The following is a 17,366-nucleotide window of genomic DNA, read 5'->3' on the forward strand; positions in this document are numbered from 1 at the left end:
AGGCGACGCTAGAGCAGGAGAGAGAACTGGCAGCCAGAGTGAGAGCGTGACTCTGGCCCCAGAGAGGAGGGTGACCGAGGCTCTCTTGTGCAGCGCGCCCGCGGACCGTAGGGACAAAAAGCAGAGGCTTTGGGGTCAGCCATGTTCCTCAGTCTGCGGAAGGTGTGAGGGCGATGCTGGAACCCTGGCGCACGCTCTCATCTGCCCAGCCTGAGTGGGCTAAAGGTCGGCCCACTCCAGCGGCGGTTTCTGTAGCAACCAACAACACCGGGTTGCCCGGGCGACGGCTCCCGGGGAGGCGCGTCTCTATTGGCTGCAGCGGGCGCCTGTTCGCTGTGCGCCACATTCGATTGGTCAACTCAGCCAGAGGGTCCGCCCATATTCCCGGGCTGCGCTCTAGGTGCTGTGCGGCACAGTTCCCGCCTCAGTGCCAGGGACTGAGAGATGGGCGTAACCATGAGGGCTCCGTGCGAGAGGTCGGGGGAGAAGGAAGAGCAGGAGGAAGAGGTGGCAGCGGCCTCTGGGCGTCTTGCTGGGCCTCCAGAAACCGAGGAGGGTTCGGTCGTTGATTCAGACTCCGACCAGGAGATGGAAGGTGCTCTCGGGCAGGGATGAGCGCAGGCCTGTCTCCTCACCTAGGGAGCTTCTATAGCAGGGGTGGAGGGGGGGCCCGATGGGGAAGAGATCCCTGTCCAGCAGGGAGCGCACCCCTCTGTGGGACACCTGTGGGACTGCCGGCAGCACCTCCAGCTAGCCCCGTGCCCTCCTCACAATGCTCCTGGCGGTGTCAGGAGTTCCACCTTTAGAAAATGCCTCCAAAGTGAGTGATGTTAAACCCGCCAAACAGTGTAAGAAGGGGTGTCCCACCCCGGAATAGGATCAGGGCGTTTTCCCAACCCACAGGAACAACTAAGCTAATAAATGTATAGAACTTAGAATTGTTTCGATTTTTTCCCCCATAAAATATTCACAAAACATATGTGTTTTGTAATCCAGTGGAAAAGACAGCATGCACTTTGACGTCCAACAGGAAAGGTTCTAATTCTGGCTCTGCCAGGATTAACTACTAGCTGTGTGACTTTAGGGAAAGGACTTGCTTTGTCTGACTTTCAGTGTCCCTGTTAGCACTGGAAGAAATACTTCTAGAGGGGAACACAGGCTGCATGGTGACACAGGGCAGGGAGTAGGCAACTGTGTCTGGGGAGGGATCCAACCTGGGGAGGGACCCACGTTCATCATCTCCCTGTCTTCTATCAGGCATCCGTGGGCCTGGAGAACTGACCAAGGACACCCTCTACCTGAGATCTTGCCAGGCCCATAGTGTTGTTCCGGCCTCCTGTTTCCTGCGCCAGGGGAGCACCCCAGAGCTGAACCTGCGGCACCGTGGCCTGGGGCCCCAGGTAACCCTGGAGAGACCCTGAAGCCAGGCTTGAAGTGACAGCACCCGTGAGACACCAGCCATGGGAGTGGCCCCTTCCTGAGCCCATACCACACACTCCCCAGCCTTTCTGTGTGTCAGATATATACCGTCCCTGCATCTGGGTGACAGGTGGTATCAGGGCTATGACAGAATTCAGTGTGATGGTTGGGGGTCTGCAGGGGGGCCCCTAACCTGCTGAGGGGAGGCAGCCGGGGAAGATTCCAGAAGGTGAGATCTGGGTGAAGTCTAGAAGGATAAGAAGGTGTCCCCTGGACATGTGGGAAGGAGAGGGCCATCCAGTTGGAGAGCACTGGATGGACTGAGCCCTGGAAATGAGCCAGGGTAGTGGCCAGCTGTGTCTGGGGCCTTCACCCCTGGGAAGGACCAGGTCCTTCAGGCTCCTCTTTATCCCAGGGTGCCCGGGCTCTGGCTTCAGCATTGACCTCCAATCCCTATGTCAAGCGGCTGGACCTTCGAGACAGTGGGCTCTGTGGGGCCGGCGTGGAGGCCCTGGCAGGTGCCCTGAGCAAAGCCAGCATTATCTCTGGTAGGTGCTGAGAGTGGGGCAAGTGGGCAGATTTGAATCCTCCCTTTCCTGGGGGTGTGGGCTGCCCCATAGCCAGGCCTTCTCACCCATGACCTGGTGCTGCTGGGGCAGGGGTGGGCCGGGGTGGTGTTAGACTCTCTGTGGTGCCCCCAATGCTGGATATTATTCCCCTCCTGACCTGGCCTGCCCCTCACCCCCTCCTCTTCTGACCAACAACCCCCTGCTTATGGTGGCCTCCTATTGCCTAAATGCTGGGTGAGAGGTCCTCTAACAGAGACAGAGGCGAAGGGCAATATGAGAGAGTGGAGGGCTGGGTGGAAAGAAGTGGGGCTGGATGAAAATGCCGTCTCTACCACTGATGAGCTAGGAGGCCCCAGGCAACCTGCTCCACCTAGCTGAGCCTTAGTTTTCAATCTGTGAAATGGCCCCAACAATAACATTTAGCCCCTGGGGTTGTGCTGAGTATGAAATGAAACTGCATATGAAGGGCTCAGCAAGGAGCCTGGCTCACGTACATGCTCCGTGCACTGGTCACCTGGGCTGTCATTGCCAGTTCATAGAAGCGCATCAGTGAAGACTTCTGTGGGTGTGGTACATTGCTGTCAGGAAGGAATCATCCACGGGTGGTCGCCTCACCATCACGGGTATCCTATACAGACCATGAAGTAGGCAGTTTGAACCCTGAGGCAAAGAAGCTTGTGGATACATGGAGGGGTTGTGGGCATCAGAGAAGCTGCCTGGGGCTTGAGGGGATGGATCTAGCTGATGTGAGGCCCAGTCACTGTGCAACCCCAGGGTCATCTGGCTGTCTCACCTCCTCCGCTGCCTCAGGCCTGGAGATTTCAGGGATAGAGGAAGGGGGAAGAGGGCAGTACCTGGCTTTGGATCCCACTGATGGAGGACGGCTGCCAACCCCTAGATGTGGACCTGTCGGAGAACCAGATGGGAGTGGTGGGAGCCCAGGCGATCTGTGCTGCTCTCACAGTGAACCCAACCATGCAGAAGGTACAACTGGCAGGGAACGGCCTGGAGGAGCACGCAGCCCAGTACCTTGCTGAACTCCTGCTGGCTCACACAGGACTGAAATCCCTGGATCTGAGCTATAACCAGCTGAATGACCATGCAGGTAACATCTAGCCAGAGCCACCATGGGGCACTCAAGCCCATCTTCCTGGGGCAAGGGTGGGTAGAGGTTGACAGGGCCTCTCTGAACATTCATGCTCTGGCTCCTGTTTCCCATGTCCCACTTTGGCCTGCCCCTCTCTCACTCCTTCCACACTGAACTCTTCATCCATCCCACAGATTGCCATGAACTGCTGTTGCTTGTGCTGGATGCTGATTTAGCCCCTAGTGACCTGGTTGTGAATAAGACAGAGTCCCTGGCCTCAAGGAATGTCTATTAATGAGATAATTCTCCATAATTATTGGTGTAACAAAATAAACAGGGCAGGAATGAATCGCCCTGATGAATTAAGATCAATGGGGATGAATGGGGACCCCTTGCCTTAGGTGGCTGGGGAGGTCCCTGTGAGATGACATTTCAGCTTAAATGTGCAGGGTGGGAAAAAATCAGCCATGGCAAGACCAGGAGAGAGCATTTCAAGCAGAGGAAGAGTGAACATGAAGGCTTATTTCCCAGACTGATAGATATCGGTGTGGCTGGGCTAGTGAGCCAGGAGAGAGGGGCTGTACTGTGAGGTGAAGGGGCTGGTGGGCTCTGGGTGAAGAGGTGGAGGGCTGCAGGCCTACAAATCTTGGCAAAAGGCATGAAGATAGAATTGCAAGTGCTGTGGAAGACATTGATTGGATTCCTTGATCTCACCACTTTCATGCCCAGGGCCTTTGCAGAGGCTTTGCCAGGAGCATGTACTTCTACCTGTCTGTCTTCAACCACTCCAGTCAATTATAGGAATCAGTTGGGACCAGAGTTTAGGAACACGGATTCCTCCTGGGCCCTGAACCTGCTGAACCAGAATCTTGGCGGGGCAGAGCCCATGCATCTACATTTTAATAGGTGCCTTAGGAGATTTGTCTGATCAAGAAAGTTTGGGAATCACTGTTCTGTCTCAAGCAGCTTAGAGTAGAGGTGGTACCAACCTAGGCCTTTGAGGATCAGCCTTAGAATTTAACTGCCAGATAGCCTGTTTACCTTCTAAGAAAATTACTATGAGAAGTCTGTGAAATTAAAAAAGAAGTTGAGGGGACCTGGATGGCTCATTCAGTTAAGCACCTGGCTTCAGCTCAGGTCATGATCCCAGGGTCCTGGGATCGAGCCCCTTGTTGGATTCCCTGCTTAGTGGGGAGTCTGCTTCTCCCTCTCCCTTGCTAATTCTCTCTCTCTCTCAAATAAATAAATAAAATCATTTCAGACTTCCAACAAACTAAGTATAGGTGTCCCCCTGGGCCTTCACAGTGAAAAGGCGAGCATGGGAGAGGCAGCCAGAGAGGACAAGACAGGAAGCTAAGGCCCTGTGAAGGCTACACAATGAGGTAGGGTGGTCTTCAGCTCAGAAAAGACAAACTCAGCAGGACCATTTTGTTTCCTCAAGTGGGGATCTGTGGGTGGGGCTGACTCCCTTGAAGGGTGAAGAGCTTGGGTCTCGATCTCCCCATCTGACCCAAGGCAAAGGTAGCACCTACCTCATCGTTGGCTACAGAGGTCATGGTCATGAAGTCTAAGCATTGAAATTTCAAGAGGCCAATTCATGTATGTAGAGGAAACTTTTTTTTTTTAAGATTTTTATTTATTTATTTGACAGAGAGAGATCATAAGTAGGCAGAGAGGCAGGCAGAGAGGGAGGAAGGGAAGCAGGCTCCCTGCTGAGCAGAGAGCCCGATGTGGGGCTCCATCCCAGGACCCCGGGATCATGACCTGAGCTGAAGGCAGAGGCTTAACCCATTGAGCCACCCAGGCGCCCCTAGAGGAAACTTTTCACCCCCTATTTGTTCAGCAAAGAAGGGGCTTACCTACAAAGCGGGAACTACCTCCCTCTCCTCCCAGTACTAGAAGTATCTGAGGAAGGGGGAAAGTACATACTTGTACCTGAGAATCTGTGGGTGTCAGACCCAGTGGTGGGTTGGGAATCCAGAGTCCTGTTCTCAGGGAGGCTGCCCAGAGAGTCCCAGCTGGTTGCCTTGCAGGGAGCTCTCCAAGGTGCTAAAGCATCTTGCGGCAGTGGGTTCTGGCCAAGCAGGCTATCTTTTCTTTCTTCCTTCCTTCCTCCCTCCCTCTCTCCCTCCCTCCCTCCCTCCCTTTCTTCCTACCTTCCTTCCTTTTCTTCCTTCCTTTCCATTCTTTTCCTCTTTTCTTAGCCTAAGAATTTATTTTTAAGCGATCTCTGCACCCAAGTTCGTGCTTGAACTCACAACCCCAAGATGAAGAGTTTCATGCTCTACTGACTGACCCAGGCAGACACCCCTGAGCAAGGTAGTACTGCTCAGTTAGAGCATCTGTTTTTCTTCTGTGTCTTTCTTCAAACCAGCCTTATTAAGCCACATGAGGAGCTGAGACCATGGAGAGGGTTCCAGTTCATATTCTTTTTTTTTTTAAGATTTTATTTACTTATTTGACAGACAGAAATCACAAGTAGGCAGAGAGGCAGGCAGAGAGAGAGAGAGAGGGGAGGAAGCAGGCTCCCCACTGAGCAGAGAGCCTAATGGGGGGCTTGATCCCAGGACCCCAGAATCATGACCTGAACTGAAGGCAGAGGCTTTCACCCACTGAGCCACCCAGGTGCCCCCCAGTTCATATTCTTGAGAGACTTCTGGGCTGTTGGGAAAGACTGACCAGGCAAAGAGAGGTCATTAGACCTAGGCCTGGAAGAATGGAAGCACATTGGACATGGGGCTCAAGGCAGCACAACCCAGCTGGGCAGGCAAGGCTTCCTGATGCTGTGAGCCCCTGTTAGAAGGATGAGGAGCTGTTATCCAGGTGAAGAGGGGGTCAGGAGTTCTACCCAGGGGGACAGCCCAGAGTCATATTGGTGCTGGTGCTTTTGAGCACTGGGAGCAGGTCAGACTGGCTGAATCCTGACAGAGTAGAGAACGTGGTGGGTGATGGGACTTCTGTCCATTTTTATATGCTAAAAATCTCTCAAGGTCTCTTACCCTGCACTGCTCCTTCCTTTTCTCTCCCACAAGTGCCTTCTCTCCACACAGCTGCACCAGCCTCCTCACCTCTCTGCCCCTGCCCACCTCAGTCCATACCCTACACCTGCCACTAAGGAGCCCAGCTTTGCCATTTCTTAAAGCCTCACCACTAACTGGTTGGTGCCCCCAAAGACTTGGCCCAGCATTGAAGCCTCTCAGCCTCTCTCTAGTGCCCATCACTCTTACCTCATTTCAGTGGCTTCCCCCCTGACCTGCCAGGCCTGTGGGTATTTCCACAAGTGCTCCGTGCTCCCTCATGCCTCCACACATTTGCAGTTTCCTGTGTGTGTTCTCTGCTGTTGTGTGCCTACACACGTGGTGAGACCCTCAATCTTCAAGGTTATCTCTCTGTCCTCACTGTCCTGACACCCCCGGCTAAGGCTGGGTTTGTCCCTACCCTGTTCCAACACATCCCTGTTTGTAGTCTATGATAGCTCCTATTCCATTAATTTGTATTTATAGTTGGACATGGATTTGAACTGCATGGGTCCACTTATATGCAAGTTTTTTATAAATACAGTATTATATGTGTATTTTCTCTGTTGATTTTCTTTTTAAAAAGATTTATTTATTTATTTTAGAGAGAGAGATGGAGAAATTGGGAGCATGCAGTGGGAAGGGAGAGAGAGAATCTCAAGCAAGCTCCACACCCAGTGTGGAGCCCGGCATGGGGTTTGATCTCATGACCCTGAGATCATGACCTGAGCTGAAATCAACAGTCGGACACTCAACCAACTGAGCCACCTAGGCGCCCCCCTATGATTTTCTCAATAATATATATTTTTTTATTTGACAGAGAGAGATCACAAGTAGGCAGAGAGGCAGGCAGAGAGAGGGGGAAGCAGGCTCCCTGCTGAGCAGAGAACCCGATGCCGGGCTCAATCCCAGAACCCTGGGACCACGACCTGAGCCAAAGGCAGAGGCTTAACCCACTGAGCCACTCAGGCGCCCCTCAATAATATTTTCTTTAGCTTACTTTATTTTAAGAATATAGCATCTAATATATATAGTTTACCAAATGTGTTAATCAACACTTAAATTGTTCTCAGTAAGGTCTTCTTTCTGATCAACAGTACGTGTCAGTTATTGAGGCTTGGGGGAGTCAAAGTTACATGAAGATTTTCAACTGTACAGGGGTTTGGTGCCCCAACCCCCATGTTGTTCAAGAATCAACTGGGAACGCCTGGGAGGCTCGGTGGGTTAAAGCCTCTGTCTACGGCTCAGGTCGTGATTCCAGGATCCTGGGATCGAGCCCCACATCAGGTTCTCTGCTCAGCAGGGAGCCTGCTTCCCCACCACGCACTACCCCCTCCCCCCGCCTACTTGTGATCTCTCTCAAATAAATTTTAAAAATCTTAAAAAAAAAAAAGAATCAACTGTATCTCCCCTATTAAATGTGAATTCCTTGAGGACAGGGCAAGACCATATTGGGTTCAACTTGGTGACCCTGCCACCCAGCAGAGACCCTGGCACACCACTGTCATTAGTATCATTTTTTGAAGGAATGAACAGGATGAGTAAGGCCTGTCTTGGTGTTTCTAAAGGGGAGATCCTTGGACCAGCCCTGGCAGAAAATACAGGACTCACTGAGCTTAATATAAGCTGGAATCACCTTCGAGGACCAGGAGCTGTAGCCTTTGCTAGGGGACTGGAGGTATGAACAGCCCTACAACCTGTCTACCCTTCTGGCCTGTCCTGTGGGGACAGGACTCCCAGGTACCAGCTCCCTGTCTTTACAGCTCTTCAGAAATGAGCCTTGGATCTTTTAAGAAGAGCTTGCAAAATATTTTGTTTGGTGATTTCAATTTTCCCAGCCCCATTTCATGACTCCAAAGCACCATGCTCGTTCTCGTGATGCTTCCTGGAGGGTCTACGAATGAATGTTGCCTACCTTCTCCGGATATTATAGATATTATAGGCATATGGCTGGTGGGGGACGTCGTGCGGTCTGGTGCTCACTGAGGGCATATGCAGATGCTTCTCTGAGGTGACACCCTGCACCCTTGGGTCCCGCACACACTCTGAAACATACCACTTGCTTCCTTGGATCTTGTGGTTCGTAGGTCTCAGGAATGGGTGGCTCCTAGCCCCTGCCAGGATGTCCCTGGTGCCAGCTCCCTTTGTGGGGTTCTCCTCAGGAAATGGCAGTAGCTGCTTTGCTTGGCCCACTCCCCTGGGGCTGACATGGGGATCCTGCTCCACAAGTGGCAGGTTAGGCTTTGTCTTCCCAATGCAGCTACAAGTTCCTGCCCTTCTCCCCATCACAATCCACCAACAACCCTTCCCTGGAGCCCCTTTGGGATCCTGCTCTGTGCCTCAGAGAACCTGCCCTTGGGTCCCCAAGTGGGCGTGAGCCAGATCATCAAGTCTGTCTCTGAGGGTCATCCACACCCACCCTTGGTGCTATGCTCCCAGTCATTCAGGTCTCCTGGTCACCATCATTCCAGCCACAAGATTCTTACCTAGAACCTCTGACCTTCTGCTCTCAGTCCGTGATTTTTGCTCCTCAGGCCTCCTGGGCTGTGAGGCTGTGGTCCCTGGCCACCTTCCTGGGGGCGGGGGAGTGGCCTCCTGGCTTCACTCTTGCATTCCAGGCAAACATCTTCCTCAGAGTCCTGGACATCTCATACAATGGCTTTGGTGATCCTGGAGCGTCCGCGGTGGGTGAGGCACTTAAGACCAACAACGTGTTGGAGGAACTCAACATGAGGTGAGATGTATAAAATGGTCCCTGGCGCCTGGGTGGCTCAGTCGGTTAAGCCACTGCCTTCGGCTCAGGTCATGATCTCGGGGTCCTGGGATCAAGTCCCACATTGGGCTCTTTGCTTGGCAGGGAGTCTGCTTCTCTCTCCACCTCTGCCTGCCACTCTGCCTGCTTGTGCGCTTGCTCTCTCTCTCTCTCTCTCTCTGCCAAATAAATAAATAAATATAATCTTTAAAAAAGAAAAATAAAGTGGTCCCTGTGTCACAGCCTCCATGTCCAAAGTCACCTAAGGGCTCTGGGACTCCAAAATCTTCCTGCTGTTTACCACCTTAATCCACAAACATACCACAGTCTAACCGTGATGGGGCTTGAGCCACAATCCAAGAGCACCCAGCTCTGGCCCCCTCACTCAAGTTCAGCCTTGTACTTTGGGTCTCATAATTCCTGCTGCATAGGCGGGGCTGAGAATTGAAAACATATATGTAAAACAGCTTCAGTAGAGGGGTGCCAAGGTGGCTCAGTTGGTTAAGCATCTGATTCTTGATCTCAGCTCTCAGCTCAGGTTTCGATCTCAGGGTGGTGAGTTCAAGCCACGCACTGGGCTCCGTGCTGGGCCTGGGAACCTACTTCAAAACAAAGCAAAACAAACAAACATGTAAACAAACAAAACATCTTCAGCAGAGACTGGTGTGGGGGAGCGCTCATGTTCTGCTCAGCAGATGACTGCTGGGGGCCTACCCTATGTGATTTGCTGCTGCAGGCTCAGGCAGCATCCCAGCCCTAGGCAAGTAACCAGAGCAGAGGCAGCAAACCACAGGGAAAAAGAGAGGCAGAAGCCCAGTAGGTCCTGGACTGTGTGGCCAAGCACTTCCACTGGGGGTGCTGCTAGAGTGAGCAGGGTCTGCCTGACGCAATTCTGTCCTTCCCATGGAAGGAGCTAAGGCCAGAAGAGGCTATGAGACATGCTGGAATTCGAAGCCAGAGCTGGGGCCTGAGAAGTCAGAGTAGAGAGGGATTGGCTCAGAGCTAAAGTGACCAAGATAGGTGCTGGGGCCAGAGCTTAGGTCCATCTGGAGAAGCAGGAGGAGAGGACGTGAGGAGGGAGCTGGGTGGTTTCCAGCACAGATGCTGTCATGCTGATAGGAATGGCGTGCTGATGGCAGGGGTGTGGGGGGGACATGTAGGAGGACCTGCTAAGCTCTGAGGGCCTGGGGGAAGCAGCTGGCCGCTGCTAGGGAGGGGGGCGGTACTCAAGGTGTGTTTGCTGAGTGATCTCCCTGAACACTGGGAGCCTCCAGTGAAGCAGAGTCACTATCCAGTCTTTGCATACTGACCTTCCCGGGGTCCCTGGAGCATTAGTGGAGGCTGGAATGTGAAGTCCAGCTGGGTCCATGAACCTGCCCAGCTTCTCGGAAAGTAGCAAAATGCTCATGTCTTTCTGTTGCAGCAACAACCGCATCTCTGCAGTGGGAGCCTTGAGCCTGGGCCTGGGCCTCCGGGTCAATCAGACACTGAGGATTCTTGTTGTGAGTGCTAGCCTGATGGGGGAGGTCCCCCTGTACATATCCACACAGATCCCTCCCCTGCCACATCTCTCCACTCCTCTGGCAGTGGAGTGCACAGGTTCTAAAGCCCAGATAAGGGAGTGGGGCCTCCTGGCTTCCTCTTGTGACCCCCTTCTTTCCCTTGCCATTCATTCATCCATCTCTGGCTGACCCATGCACTTCTTCCGACTCCTCCCTCGTCGTTCCTTCCCTCCCAGCAGTGTCACCCTACCTCCCAGCTGGCCTTCCTCTTTCTCAACCCATCGGGTCAGCCAAGGTGTACTATTGGCCATAGTCAGACCTACCCAAGGCCTCATGTGCATACCAGGGGTTCCCTTCCTTCGGGGTTGCCAGCGGGCTAGGAGCGGCTAGGCAGGGCTGACAGCAGAGGACAGAGAAGGGGGGGTGCAACTGGGGGTGGAACAGGTCCGTGAGGGCCACTGTGCCGACGGCAAGTGCTCAGTGGACAGCGCTGCCAGGTCCAGGGGGCATCCAGCCCCGCCTGGCTTTCGGCACCCTCAACCGGCCAAGGAGCCATGGTGTAGTCCTCCCATCCCCAGCCTGAGACTCACTCCTCTCCCACCCACCCCTCCACCCCTGCCCCCCAACCCCCGCTACAATCCAGACCTCTCTTAAGCTCTGGATCCCCCTTTCCAGCCACCTGCTGGACAGTTCCCTGGATGTCCTATGGGTACAAAGCACAATCTGAAGACATCATCTCTCTCTATGGACTACCTCCTGTGGGTGGGGGGGTGGGGAAGACTTCCTCATGGAGTCAGAAGTGGGGGCTCAGTGCTCACCCCCCCTTTTTTATGAAAAATTTTAAAAGATTTTATTTATTATTTGACAGAGAGAGGGACCGCAAGCAGGGGGAGTCAGAGAGGGAGAAGCAGGCTCCCCACTGAGCAGGAAGCCCAATGTTGTGGGGGGGCTTGATCCCAGGATCCTGACCCCAGCCGAAGGCAGGTGCATAACTGCTTAACCGCTTAACCAACTGAGCCACCCAGGTGCCGTACTCCTCCCTTTCTTCCCCATGCCTTCCATCCTTCATCTTGCTTCCTGCCAAGTCCCCAGGCTCTCTGCTCCTCCTTCTCACTTCCCCTCAAGTTCTGTGGACCTGCTAGTTTCCCATCTCTGGCCCCTCCTTCCTACCCACCAGGTGATCTTTCTAAAGCAGAAACCTGCTCCCACCCCTCCTGGCTTTAAACCTGTTGGAGGCTCCCCTCTGGGTAAATCCAGGCTTAGTTGTACATCCAGGCTTAGTTGTATGGCATTCCCTACACACTAGGCTCCAAGCTCTGCCATAACCCCTCTGCCTTCCACCCGTGAAGCTCATTCTCTTGCCCCAACCTGCTCTGAATTTTCTACACGTGGTGCAATCTCTTCCCTCTGTTTTGCTTCTCCGGCTCTTCTTGCTGAAATATGTAGCTCTGCATACCTCCCCTATAAAGCTCAAGGCAGGTGTTTTAACCCTGCCTAACCTTTACCTCCCAAGGAGAGGTGATACACTCTCACTGCACTGGGTTTTCATGACGTTTCCTTTTCCTCTCTTCCCCAAGATGGGTGAGCTCATTAAAGGCCGGGATGTGGGACATCCTGGGTGGCTCAGATGGTTAGGCGTCTGCCTTCGGCTCAGGTCTTGATCCCAGGGCCCTGGGATTGAGCTCTGCATCAGGCTCCCTGCTTGGTTCCGGGAGAGCTCTGCTTTTCCCTCTCTCTCCCTACTGTTCCCCCTTGCTTGTGCTCTCTCGCTACCTCTGTCAAATAAATAAATTTAAAAAGTAAATAAATAGGGACGCCTGGGTGGCTCAGTTGGTTAAGTGGCTGCCTTCGGCTAGGGTCATGATCCCAGGGTCCTGGGATTCAGTCTTGCATCGGGCTCCTTGCTCAGCAGGAAGCTGACTTCTCTCTCTGCCTGCTTGTGCTCTCTTTCTCTCTGACAAATGAATAAATAAAATAATCTTTAATAAATAAAAAAATCTTTTTAAAAAAAGTAAATAAATAAAGGTAGGGATGTGCCCTGTGTGTCCCTATCTTTGACATCTGGCAGAGTTGGGCATGGGGGGCTACTCAGCCAGGTTATATTCTCTTCCCCTCTTTCCTGGCCCAAGAGCTTCCTGAAGGTCATTCTGTGAGCAGAGACAACTTCTGAGCTGAGACAGTGGGGCTGTCCTGAGTCACTTCAGCAGACATGAGGAATCCCTCCTTCCCTTTGGAGTTGCCCCACCAGCCTCCCTGGGCTCAGTTTTTCTCAATTGTGTGTGTGTTTCTCAGATGTCCAGGAATCCCATGCGAGGCGAAGGCTGCTTTGGAGTTCTAAAGTCTGTCCGGGAGAATCCAACGTCCGCCCTAGAACTCCTGGATTTCTCTGTAAGAGCTTTTTGTTAATCTCAACTGTGATCCTCGCAACAGCTGCATGAGTTATCATTTAGAGGAAGAAAGTGGGGATTAGAGAAATAAAGTGCCCTGCCCAGATGCTTAGTGTGGCTGAGTCTGAAAGCCACCACCCCCAGGCCAGAATTTGGATCACAGAGCCACTCTGGCTCTATTCCCACTCCAGACTGGGGGGTACCTCCATGGTCTCACCTCCATCCCCCTGCCTGGGTTCTTCATTGGCCGAGCTAATAGGTGGCTCAGAGGACACAAAGCCTGCTGTTCACTGATGTTTGGATTTGCAGGTTCAGTACTTACAAAGTGTCCCTGCCCCACCCCTTGGTCTCTTCTCTCTGCAGGCAGATCGTGGTGCTGGAAGAGTCACTCATGTGGCCTTGAGGGAGATTAAGACTCCTTTTCATTCACTTGTGCCTTTTTTTTAAGATTTTATTTATTTATTTGACAGAGAGATCACAAGTGGGTAGAGAGGCAGGCAGAGAGAGAGGGGGAAGCAGGCTCCCCGCTGAGCAGAGAGCCTGATGTGGGACTCAGTCCCAGACCCTGGGATCATGACCTGAACCGAAGGCAGAGGCTTTAACCCACTGAGCAACCCAGGTGCCCCCACTTGTGCCTTTTTAATATAGAAAACTAATAGCAATTACACATTAAGGAGAGAATTCCCAAATATGAGTTATTAAAAGGAAGTCTAGTCTTATTCTAATTCTGATTATTCTTTTTTTTTTAATATTTTATTTATTTATTTGTCAGAGAGAGTGAGCAGAGGCAGACAGAGAGGCAGGCAGAAGCAGAGGGAGAAGCAGGCTCCCTGCTGAGCAAGGAGCCCGATGTGGGACTCAATCCCAGGACCCAGGGATCATAACCTGAGCCAAAGGCAGCTGCTTAACCAACTGAGCCACCCAGGCATCCCTCTAATTCTGATTATTCTAATTCTGGTTGATGTCAACCCAGATTTAAGTCAAAACGTTTCCAGAGACTTTTTTTTTTTTTTTACAGTTCCAATCCTTCAGGCTTGGAACAACTGATGTCAACCAGCCTTATTGCTTCCTTCTGCCTGCCCAGTTTCTATAGCTCCAAAACCAAAGATTAGCTTGCCTTGACCATGTCCCTCCTGCTCTGAGAATTCCTGTTAGCATTGGCTTCTATCATTTAAAAAAAAAAAGGGGGGGTGCACCTGGCTGGTTCAGTCGTAAGAGCATGTAACTCCTGATCTCGGGGCTGTGAGTTTGATCCCCACATTGGGTGCAGAGATCACTTAAATAAATATTTTAAAAAATAAATAAAGGAATGATATATGAAACTGTTCAGCAAAACTATGTGATTATTCAGTATAACCTATGGTTAGTATCAGGAGCATTTAATGTAATGGAAACACCACAGAGGTGAGAATCAGACAAGCCTGGGACCAAATCCTGAGGCATCAATATGAGATCTTCTTTTTTTTTTTTAAGATTTTTAAATTTTATTTATTTGACAGAGAGATCACAAGTAGGCAGAGAGGAGGGCAGAGAGAGAGGAGGAAGCAGGCTCCCCACTGAGGAGAGAGCCCAATGCAGGGCTTGATCCCAGGACACTGGGATCATGACCTGAGCCGAAGGCAGAGGCTTTAACCCACTGAGCCACCCAGGTGCCCCAATACGGGATCTTCTGAATTGAAGAGTATTACTAGTCTAGATGCAATGTACTATTTTCCTATTCCTTAACTGTTACTAGTATAATCTCCCCAGCCTAGATTTTCTCCTCATCTTTAAGGGAAATAATTCTTTTTCTTTTTTTTTTTAAGATTTTCTTTATTTATTTGACAGAGACAGAGAGCACAAGCAGGCAGAGTGTCAGACAGAGGGAGAGAAAGAAGCAGACTCCTTGCTGAACAGAGAGCCCAACTCGGGGTTTGATCCCAGGACCCTGGGGTCATGACCTGAACCAAAAGCAAATGCTTAGGGGTGCCTGGGTGGCTCAGTGAGTTAAAGCCTCTGCCTTTGGCTCAGGTCATGATCTCAGGGTCCTGGGATCGAGCCCCATATCGGGCTCTCTGCTCCGCAGGGAGCCTGCTTCCTCCTCTCTCTCCACCTGCCTCTCTGCCTACTTGTGATCTCTGTCAAATAAATAAATAAAATGTTAAAAAAAAAAACAAACAAAAACAAATGCTTAACTGACTGAGCCACCCAAGTGCCCCTAAGGGAAACACTTCCAAATCCTGACAGTTCGTGTAAAACCCTTCCCAGGTTTCAGCCTTGTCTTTAGGTGAAATGGGGCTAAAATCTTACAGCCAGGCTCATCGTGAAGAGGGGGTGAGCTAGCAGACCCCATAGGAAAGGCCTGTGTAGAGAAAGACCCCATTGGTGCTAGTATTCTCCCCCCGTCACTCCCCTTGCTTTTCGTTTGTTATTGAGGAATAAGGTCTATCCTGAAAAGTGCAGGTGGATTAGGGCTGTGAATTTCCACAGACAGAACATACCTTATGCAATCAGCCCCCAGATCAAAAAATAGTGCAGGCCCCAAGGAGCTCCCCTGGAACCACTTCCCTTTTCTACTTTAATGTTTTGGGGAGTAATGACATTGTCATTCATATGAGAGAAGCTGCCCTAAGATGTTTCTTCAAAACCTTGTGTGTATAAGTAAAAAACAGTGACGTTCTCTGTAGGTGATGCTGTACCGCCTTGTAATGGGTTTCTCCGCAGGAGATCCAAGTGGACAGAGAGTTTGATGACCTCGCCAGCTCAGTGAAGGTACTGCTTCCAGCACTCCATGTAAAGACTGCTGCCCACAGAGTGAAATACAAAAAGGAGTTACCATCAGTCTTCACCCCGTCCCTACCAGCGTCTGTCCCTAAGTGACTGTGGTAGGTGGCTTCCTCATCTCACATTGGCCACTTCAACGTCGAGGGTTCTTGGACTCACAGTGCCTTATTACCACTCGAGTCTGCAGTGAGTCCCCATGTCAACCAGGCAGTAGTCCTGTTGAGCCCATCTTGATGAAATTTTGGACACCTGTACCCTCCTCTCCATCCCATGGCCTCTGTTAACACAGAGACTGGGTCTTCCTTCGTTCCTGCTAATTTGTGTAACTTGTACTGTGTGCTACATATTGAGCTGGGTATGGGGTCAGAGATGTCCAAAGTCTCTGCTCTGGTGACTTCAAGAGACAATCAAAGTACAAACTCAACTTGCCAGAATGCAAACTGACCCAACTTTTCTGGCAGGAGATTTATCATCATGCACACGGGGCTTAAAATCACCTGTGCTCATTGATTTGATGGTCTGCAGAAATAACCAGAGCTGCATAAAAACACCAACGCCCAGAGATGTCCAATGAAATGCTGTTTATATGATGAGAATTGGAAATAATCAAAATGCTCACTAACAGGAGATTGGTTAACTAAGATTTGGAAGTCTGCGAACATTAAAAGCCAAGTGTTCAAAGGCCATCTAGTAATTTATGAAAATGCACATGATTGATGTTAAGGGAGAAAATCAGGATAAAAAAATCTCATGGTTTGTTTAATAGTTCCTCAAAAGATCAAACATGTAGTTTATCCCAGACCCAGCAATTCCAAACATAGAGAAAGGAAAACATATGTTCACACAAAAACTTGCACACAGATGTTCACAGCTTTAGTCATAATGTCCACAAAGTACAAATGTCCACCAGCTCATAAATGGATAAATAAATTACGGTATACCCATACAATGGAACACCCCTCCAATTTGGCCATAAGAGGGCATGAAATTTGGGGTGATTAAAATGTTCTAAAATTGACTGTGGTAATGGTTACACAACTCTGAATATGCCAAAAGTAGTTGAATTGTACACTATTTTTAAAAAGATATGTTTATTTGTTTTAGAGGTGGGGAGGGACAAAGGGAGAGGGAGAGAGAATCTCAAGCAGACTCCCTGTTGAGTGTGGAGCCCAATGCTGGGACTTGATCTCACGACGCTGAGATCACGACCGGAATAAAAAACTATTCAGACACTCAACCGACTGAGCCACCCAGGTGCCCCTGATTTGTACACTTTAAACAGGTGAATTGTGTGGTATGTGAATTGTAGCTCAATAAAGCTGTTTACAAGCAAAAGGAATGTGGTATCACGTTACTACTACAGGAATGTATTATGTATTAAGAAGGATGTATCATGCTACAACATGAAGGAACCTTGAAATCATGTTAAGTCAAAAAAGCCATTCACAAAAAACCATATATTGTATGTTTCTGTTTATATGAAGTGTCCAGAATAGGCAGGTCTATAGCGACAGAAAGTAGATTAGAAGTTGCCTAGGGCAGGGGCCGCCTGGCTGGCTCAGTTCATAGAGTGCCTGACTCTTAATCTCAGGGTTGTAGGTTTGAGTTCCATGTTGAGTGTAGAGATTATTTTTAAAAAATAAAATGAATTAAAAAAAAAATACGGGTGCCTGGGTGGCTCAATGGGTTAAGCCTCTGCCTCCGGCTCAGGTCATGATCTCAGGGTCCTGGGACCGAGCTCCACATCGGGCTCTCTGTTTAGCAGGGAGCCTGCTTTCCCCTCTCTCTCTGCCTGCTTCTCTGCCTACTTGTGATCTCTGTCAAATAAACAAAGTAAAAATCTTTAAAAAAAATAAAGAAGTTGCCTAGA

The 17,366-nt window shown here is 50.7% G+C and overlaps 1 protein-coding gene across 1 annotated transcript; it reads left to right on the forward strand.

The window, feature by feature from the left end:
• The first annotated feature begins 444 nt into the window (after positions 1-444).
• On the forward strand, positions 445-15,993 carry LRRC74B (leucine rich repeat containing 74B). Its single transcript, XM_032875960.1, has 9 exons — positions 445-595; positions 1,258-1,400; positions 1,835-1,967; positions 2,887-3,093; positions 7,661-7,770; positions 8,711-8,826; positions 10,268-10,346; positions 12,639-12,734; positions 15,437-15,993. Exons 1-9 carry the CDS (start codon positions 445-447, stop codon positions 15,590-15,592), a joined length of 1,191 nt encoding a protein of 396 aa, XP_032731851.1. The 3' UTR covers positions 15,593-15,993.
• Positions 15,994-17,366: the final 1,373 nt, after the last annotated feature.

The sequence above is a fragment of the Lontra canadensis genome, unplaced genomic scaffold (assembly GCF_010015895.1).
Source record: "Lontra canadensis isolate GAN:19392208 unplaced genomic scaffold, GSC_riverotter_1.0 scaffold57, whole genome shotgun sequence".
NCBI classification, from domain to species: domain Eukaryota; kingdom Metazoa; phylum Chordata; class Mammalia; order Carnivora; family Mustelidae; genus Lontra; species Lontra canadensis.